This window comes from Meleagris gallopavo, chromosome 30 (assembly GCF_000146605.3).
Source record: "Meleagris gallopavo isolate NT-WF06-2002-E0010 breed Aviagen turkey brand Nicholas breeding stock chromosome 30, Turkey_5.1, whole genome shotgun sequence".
Taxonomy (NCBI): Eukaryota; Metazoa; Chordata; class Aves; order Galliformes; family Phasianidae; genus Meleagris; species Meleagris gallopavo.
In genome coordinates this window covers 2290930-2299227 of record NC_015040.2, presented here as the reverse complement: position 1 = coordinate 2299227, position 8298 = coordinate 2290930, and the positions used below count along the sequence as shown (strand labels likewise).

The following is an 8298-nucleotide window of genomic DNA, read 5'->3' as shown; positions in this document are numbered from 1 at the left end:
CCCTTCCCCCCCCACACACACAGTGATCCACCCATCCTCTGCAGCATCAGCCATCCGTCAGCCCCTGCGGCTCACGCTGCTGCCTCCTGGTAATGATCTATCACATGCACTCGTTTGGCAGAGCTAACGAGCGCTTTAATTACTACACTTACCCACACAGGCTGCTGCTTTCTGTCAGCAGCCCCCTCCGCCCCCCGCTGCGAGCTCACACTCAAATTCCCACTTCTCCCCATATCCCTGCATTGGCTGCAGGACCTCCGGCCCCTGTGGCTCTCAGCCCCCCACAGCCCCCGGCTCGTGTGTGAATGGAGCTCCAGCACTGCTCATAAATCCTGGCCATCCATCTTCCTCACCTCAACTCGACCGCACAAAGGGAAAGGTTAAAAGGATCCAGATGCACCTGAGCGAAGGCAGGCTGCCACCAGAGGCACAGAAAGCTGCACAGCAGGGAAGAAGCCCAGCCTGGGGGCTGGAGCAGCCTGATGCTCTGGGTCTGTGCTAAGGAAGCACCTCTGAAGTGGAAAGATCAGCAGCCCAAGTGAGAGCAGAGATGGCCCCAAAGCTCAGCCTTTCTTGCACACTGGGTCCTGGCCTGCAAACCAATGCTCTGCCACACACTCTGTCCAGAAGGTGCTCAGCCAGGAGTCCCAGGCTGCCCTCTCCAGCTGCTCCTTGCCAATGCTTTGCTGGAACAAACAACTGCTCCCTCCCTAAAAAAGAAGTTTGCTGCTGGTAATGAAAACAGCCATTAGTGAGATTACCACCTCTGGCTCACCGGGGGTTATTTGGAAGAAGGGAGCAAGAAAGGTGCAGGGATAAGATCTCAGAACTGGCTCATGAGCCCCCAGGTCTGGTCACCACTGAGGCACAGACCCTTCCAGCAGAGCCAGCCCAGCTCATCCCCTCCAAACCAATCATCAGGGACGGCTCAGCACTGGGCAGTGAGTAATGTCCTGCCAGCACGGGACCGAGGGAGAATAAATAATCCAGCTCCAAGGCAGGTGCCAGCAGGACAGACTCAAATGGAGCACACCCACACCGCCTCGTTTGAGCCAGTCCTCAGAGACAGCCTGTGTCACCAAGAACAGTGCTGGCACGACGAGGGAACTGAGGTCCAGTGAGATTTGGGGACAGGGCTCCCACCACGGCCCACTGGCTCAGAGGTCTGCAGGCTCCCTGTGCAGCAGAACCTGCGCACACAGTGGCAGATGCTCTGCAGTAGCAGAGAGCAGCCCTTGCCCCAGCAGTCACAGCTCATTACCAGCAGCAGCACAGCTCCTCAGTGCCCGTCTCTCTTCCTGCGCTCTGCCCTAGCCAAGGACAAGCAAACCTTGGAGAAGCCCCCTGCATCCTTCCTGCCAGCACAGCCACGCTCCTCTCCAGCCCTGAGCCACGTCCAGTTCCTCTCATCTATTTCCAGCACCATCATGTGGGGAGGCCACTGGTTTCTCCTCTGCCCGCAGCTGCCTCCTTTGCCCCTGTGAGCAGAAGGACGTCATTGTCCAGAGCACACCAGGCCGGGGGTGGCTGTCATGTCAGCTGTGGCAGAGAAGCCCATGTCAGCTTTGCCTCGCAAAGGGAACATGCTGGAGGGACAGCAGAGCAGCAGCACGGAACAGACCTTGCCAGGAGGGCTATGCTGCAGCTTGGAGAGGCAGAAGGGAAGGCAAAGGGGAGGCCACAGCCTGCGAGCAGGAAGCCCACTGCTGGGACAGCTCCAGGAGAGAGGCAGCTTCAGGGAAAGAGGAGTCCCACATTCCTGATGCAGGAAAGCAAAGGAGAACTGGTGGTGTGCTGGGTCTCAGCACAGAGCCCCTGCTCCTGTGCTCCCCACAGTACAGCTCCCGCATTACATCCCACTCCCACGCTGCTCCCACACTCAGATGAAAATCCAGGCATCAGCGGGGTGGAAATGGTGCCAGCACTGCTGGGGAAGCCCAATCCCAGCCCGCAGGAAGAAGCCAGTCTGCAGAGGATGCAAAAAGCCCCCTCGCCTTCCAGCCCTAGCACCCAGCAGCACGGTGCTGCAGGGGCTTGTGTCTGACTGTGCTCCCTTGCAGGCTTGAGGAGGATTTTAATGTTTGGCTTGCAGTGAAAGTTTGGCCACCTCTCCTCTGATGACTCACACAGCTCAAGTTTTGCCTGCTTTCTCTTGTACTGCTAGCAGGGCAAGGCTGGATGGCTGCTGCAGCAGGTCCCTGGCAGAAAAGCAGAAGGAAAGAAGGAATGGGTCTGCACGCAGCCTGGATCTCACCGCCTGCAACACGAGGGCTAAATCCCCCACTGCTCTGAAGCACCTCACTTGCAAGCTTTGGTCTGTGTGGTTTATTGGAGCCATTTGCCTGAAATCCCAGCCTGCTGATATCGGATTCTATTCAGACCTAATGAGCTCATGGGTGCCTGCTGCTGGGGCCACGGTTTCTCCTTCAGACACATTCTCCCCCTCTCATTTCCTCCTCAAGTGCTCGGGTGTGTCTGGGAGAATTGCTCCCTTTGGAAAACAAGATCCTGGACTTCCTCAACGGCCGGGTGAAATCTGTGACTCACTTTCTGACAGTGCACAGAGAGCTTGTTAACAGACATGGGCAAGGTCAAAACCCCACTCCAGACAGCTAAGGCATCCCTTTAATGCCTCTGCCCTTCCCAAGAGGGTGAAACAAGCAGCATAGAAATGCCTGAATTGCCGAGGGCAGCGTCAGAGCAAAACAGCAGCAGCTTTTAACAGACAAGGAGGAAAGGATCATGGAGATAAGGGCATGCCTACCTTTGTGATTCATCGTCTTCAGGCACTGCTTGCTCTGGATGTCCCATAGCCGCACCGTTTCATCGTGTGAGCCAGAAAGCAACAGGCTGCCATCCGTGGAGACGGACAGACACGTCACCTGGTTCCTGGAATGGGGAAGGGATGTTTAAACTCAGGATGACCCAAGGTCTGCCAGAAACCAGCGAGGTGGGCAGTGAAATACGTGGCAGGTATGTCTGGTATCTCACCTGTGCCCTTTGAAGATCTTCCCATTCTCCCGCTCTGTCTGGAAGGTCCGGTCTCTCTGGACTGGCTGCAGACGTGGAGGATGGAAAGAAGAGTGAGAGGGGATTGAGTTCAGCAAGACTGAAGGCAGCAGATTCATTGGTGTGTCTGGACAGGGCAGAGGAGGTGCAGGGGAACACAGGGGTTCCCTGACAGATCATACTGTCACACAGGAAGGAGGTGGCAGTGGCTCACAGTGCCACACCAAGGCTGGGCCACACTATGGCAGTGCCAAGCAGCTCTGCAGCCCCAGCACTCACCCAGGCACAGAGGTCAACCTGGAATATGGATCCATCCATGCCACCGCAGAACATGTGATACTCTGAGAGGTCCAGGGTAACAGCCATGATCCCCACATCAAACAGGACTGAAAGCAGGAGCTCCCCGGATGAGATTTCCCAGAGCTGGAATAAAACAATGCAGGAGAATTAGGGGCTTAAACATTCACTGCTTGACTGGAAGAACACGCTGCTGCTTACCAGCACTGACATGCCCAGCAGCGAGCTGGCAGCACATACCAGCACCCCATCCCACTGTGGATGGAAACTGAGGCACAAGCTGGCCTGCCCTGGGTTGCTTGTTAAGTCCCACACTAACCAAGACAGAATCCAAATGAGATTCTGGAGGCAACGAGGCTCCTCAGCAGCTCTGACCCAGCCCCTGACCTTCCCGTACCCATCTCATCTCCCAGGGTGGATCCCTCCCAGCTCCAGCTCTGGAGTTGGTTGTGCCTAGAGGAGCCAGCTCTGTGTTCCACGTCCTTTCAGACGGAAGGGACAGCAGCAAAGGGAGATGAGAGGAAACTATCCCCACACCCTCCAGGGACAACAGAGATGACAAAGCACAAGTAGCCCTGGTCTGAGGGCAGGAGCAGAGAAACCACTGGTGTTTGGAGAGGCAAAACTCATTAGGTCTGGCAGCTCTGAGTCATCACAGAGGCAGCCAAGAAACTGAGCGACTGCAACCCACAGGGACAGCTCTGCAGAAATTCAGCTTTAACCCTCTGGGGCGTGCACACCTCTGGGACACTTTTTTGCCCAGACTGATCCAAGCCTTACCTTTGCTGTCTGGTCAAGGGATGCGGTGGCAGCTCGTGCCAAAGGTCCTCCAAAGCCACAGCACATGTCTGTGATGGGGAGGCTATGTCGGGACCACACGTGGCGAGGGTCTGGGATCTGGGAGGGCTCTGCCTGTAGAACACTGGAGGGGAGAGAACAAAGAAAAGGGTCAGCAGTGCTGGGGATGCCGAAGTAAAGCGGCTGTGAGGGAGAGCTGGCCAAGGCTCTGCTGCCTCTGTGTGCGTAGGAACCAAGCTGAAGTGGTCAGCAGCCACAGCACAAGAAGAGCGGGCACCAGAGAGATTCCCCACCCCAGGGGACAGAGCGCTCAGCTGCCATTACCTGGGGAAGGGCACAACCCACCCTTTGTTAAAAGGAGAAAGGCAATCAGAGGGATATGCTATGATAGGATAACACTGGAACAACTTGCCTAAGGAGGGCACAGACTCATCACCACTAAGCTTTAAGAACAGCTTAGAGATGGTAAGCTTAAGCAGAGCCAATCCTGCCTCCAGGATGTGGTGGCTGATCTCATGCTGTATTCCTTGCCCAGATGCTCTCTGCTCCCAGAATGAGATGTCCTTATGGCCACTGTTACCTGTACAAGTTCCACACCAGCGCCAGGCAGTCCTTTGCCCCCGAGAGAAAGTGGCTGCTGTCATCAGTGAAGCAGAGGCATGTGAGGTCCTGGTAGTGTCGGTTCAGGATGGCCAGGAGATTTCCATTGGAGACCTGAGGAAAGGGCAGGAGAACACTCAGCAAGGAGTAAACATAGCAAGAAGCAGTTTGAGCAGGTCTTGGCCACGGTGACTCTGGAATCCAGTGACAGCACTGCAGTTTCTCTGGTCAAGACACAAGCACGCAGTAAAGATTTCCTGTTTATTGTTAGTATTGCTCCGATGGCTTCCTCCAACCTCCCGTGGCATCTCAGCGCTCAGTTTGAAGGCACGCGATGGCTGCAGGGGTTACAAAGCCATAGAGGGCTGCTGCATTCCAGCCAGGGTGGGTGCTCTCAGACCAAGAGGATCAGGATGGACAAAGAGTTCCCTAAACTCAAAGCTTTTCTTATTAAAAGGCAACACTGCTGATGGGGAGGGAACTAAGGAGGTGGCGAGGGAGCACCATAGAAAAGAACAGAATCGACTCCCTCTCATCGTCTGAATTATATCTAAAAATAAAAGCAAACTGCAACTCAACAGTGAACAAGTGGTTTTGCAGAGCAGGTGGATAACTCGGGCTCTTGGATCCCATTTCCAGCTCTATGACGGTTTCCACGCGGCCTCTCCAATGTGTGCCTGTTTGCTCTGCCATCACCCACTGCTGCCAGCTGCTCTGAAACGTTGCCAAGGCAAGGCTAACTGGAAGCAAGGAGAAAGGACCATGCTTTGCAGATGAAGCAGAGCAGAAACCAGCTCAGAGCATCACAAGTAAGCAACTCCCACTTGCTGCAGTCTCAGCCCCAGCGTTCCCTGATGAATTAAGATAGAGCCACCCACGTAATAAGGCTCAAAACCATTCCCCCAAGACTGAGAGGTTTACAGGTTAGACATATTGGTCTTTAATCCTGGGGCTAGGAACAAGCTGTGTTCTTTTATTTACTTGGTGAAGCTCTTAGAATATAGCATAATCCCACGTAAACACCACCACTAATTGAAAATAGGATGATGACCAGAACGCATCAGCCTGTAGGGACATCCAGCTCACAAGTCACATACAAACATTAGGCCAGTATGTGGAAGGGATGCCAAATGAACACTAAGTCTTGGTTTCTGCACTGAGGAAGCAGCACCCAAGCCCACAACACCAAGCATCTGTAGCAGCTCCAAAACAAAAAGACCTAAACCTCACCCGGCCTCTTCCAGCAACATTCATCTCCCACCCTGCTATCACAAGCTGCTGGCAGCCAGCCCCAGCGTGGATCTCTAATGTGCGTGACCCAGAGAAGCCTCAACTCCACTGTGCAGCACAGCTATTATGGATCTATCCTCACCTGACAGGACTAGGGCAGTCACTATCCACAGAGAACGCAAATCTCTGTATTTCCATTCCTTTCAGCCCAACAGACCCTTATTAATCCATCACGGATCCAAACACAAACCTTCTTCTCTCCATGACTGCTGGGATTTTTCACTTCCCTCAGATCCAAATCACTTTAACCTACAGGGGGGTCGCACTTATTTCTAGGAGCCTTCAAACTGACACTTTATCCGTGCACAATTTTGAAGCCAGAAAGAACAGCACCAACAAGTTGCCAAAAGACGACCATAAATAACTGCAAAGTCTTATGGCAAACGTGAGGAGTCAGACCCCAGGCCCAGAAAGGTGAGGGAGGAAGCACTGTGCTGGAAAATCCTCAGCATGGGTGTCATGCAGACCCATTCCTGTGCCTCGAGGGGTTGTGAGCTCAGCAGCTCCACACTGAGCCCTGCATGGGCAGGGTGCGTTCCTCACCTCCCACAGGTAGATGCTCTCAGCAACACCAGCCAGGATGTAGAGCCCGTTGGGAGAAGCTGTGAGGCAGGTCACTGGTCCGGGGCAAATGATCTTCTGCTGGAGTTGATCCTGGAAACACAAAGACAACAGCAGCCATTTAGTATGAGTGGGAATTTGGGGAGGAAAAGAGAGGTTCAGCTCAAACTGGAGCATAGGAGAAGAGGCAGTGGAGAAGTGCAGTCTCTAGGATTGCACAAATCCCACTTAATTGCTGGGCGTTTTGCTTTGTGTTTAGTGAAAAGGTAAATTCCCCTTCTTCCCATCTGCATCCACACAACTCCAGCCATAGGCAGCAAGTGCCAAAGGTAAGAAATTTGGATAGAATTCTGTGAAGGGGAATCCTGGAGATTCAGCAGAAAACAAGCTAAAATTACACCAAAACAATATGAACTAAAAAGGGAAAAAAGAAAGAAAGAAAAAGAAAAGATGATGATCTGAGCTCACAGCCTGGGAGGAGAAATAAAAAGCTCTGCCATCAGCTCTTGGTTTGGGGGAACTGAAGCAGGCAGGAACAAACTCCAAGCTGCAGCAAGGAAGGGGCTGTGTGTGCACTCAAACTCAAGGGCTGCTGCTGCTCCCTGCAGCAAAACAGAAGGGAAACGGAGAGAGAGAGCAGCCGTGGGGCAAAGGGTTTGTGCTGCTGTCCTGACCCAGCTGATAAAAGGCTGGTCCTGGAGGGATGGGGGAGCAGTGAGGGGTTGGTCTGTCAGGCCAGGTGTGAGCCTGTGCATTTCCCATTTTCAGTAACATAAAGAGAACAAGATGGGGGTTTTGAGGCAGAGGTTTTCTCCATAATTCCCCTGACAAATCCTCCTGGAGAAGACCCTTAGGGCCCCATGGGGTTCAGTGTGGGGATCCCACAGCATGGAGGCACAGGGCCCAGCCAGTGCTGCTGCCCCATGGTGGGCACAGCGTGGGGCTCCCAGCAGTGTCCACCCGATGCAGGGGCAGTTGGGGCAACGCTGCATTTGGGGAAGGGAATCCCAGAATTAATTCCTCTTTGAGAACGGTTGTTTTATAGCAATGTGTGGAGATATCCCCTGTAAGGGAGCTCCAGGCTCTCCCCAAGAACTGGGGGGGGTGTGAGGGGAATCCAAGGCTAAACAGCACTATGTGGGGGCTTTGTGGGGTGCAGGGTGGGCTCAGGAACCTGATCAGGGCAGGGGGCACATAGAGGAGTGGGGGATCCGACCATGGGACGTCTGTATGGAGAATACAGAGCAGGAATGGAGATGGAGGTCCTTCTGGAGGGCTCCCACCACAGAGCTGGGGGGCTCTGCAGAAGGGGGGCCCTGGAGAGGATCGCAGCGCCCATATGAGGACCCCTGCTGACAGGAGGGCCCTGGGGACATCTCAGCATAGGGCCGCGGGGGCCCTAAGGAGGGGGCGTCTGACCATAGAGATGGTGGAGGTCTACGGATAGAGGGACCCTGGGGAGGCTCAGCGCAGGGTGAGACTCCTACGGAAGGGTTCCCCGGGTCCGCCCCCCCCCCGCTCTCCCCACGCCCTCCGCCGCCGGTACCTTCCTCTGCAGCTCCCACACGTTGATGTAGCTCTTGCCCAGCTGGGCTCCCAGCAGGTGTTCGCCTCCCAGCAGCGCCAACCCGCGCGGGCCGGTGTTCCCACCGCGATAGCCGGGCAAGGCGGAACCCGAATGCAGCTCCCAAACCGAGCAGTTACAAAGCGGCCCGGCGGCGTCCGACACCAACGCCACCTCCA

General features: G+C 54.8%; 1 protein-coding gene across 1 annotated transcript in view; it reads right to left on the bottom strand.

Moving 5' to 3' along the window:
* Positions 1 to 8: 8 nt before the first annotated feature.
* WDR18 (WD repeat domain 18) overlaps positions 9 to 8298 on the bottom strand; it is a 9150-nt gene continuing 860 nt past the window's right edge. Inside the window, exons 2-9 of the mRNA XM_031557083.1 lie at positions 8102 to 8293; positions 6538 to 6648; positions 4685 to 4818; positions 4087 to 4228; positions 3289 to 3432; positions 2992 to 3056; positions 2765 to 2889; positions 9 to 1478 (exon numbers count right to left, since the gene is read on the bottom strand). Of these exons, the coding sequence (XP_031412943.1) occupies positions 1426 to 1478; positions 2765 to 2889; positions 2992 to 3056; positions 3289 to 3432; positions 4087 to 4228; positions 4685 to 4818; positions 6538 to 6648; positions 8102 to 8293 (966 nt within the window). The 3' untranslated portion in view covers positions 9 to 1425. The remainder of the gene's footprint in view (positions 1479 to 2764; positions 2890 to 2991; positions 3057 to 3288; positions 3433 to 4086; positions 4229 to 4684; positions 4819 to 6537; positions 6649 to 8101; positions 8294 to 8298) is intronic.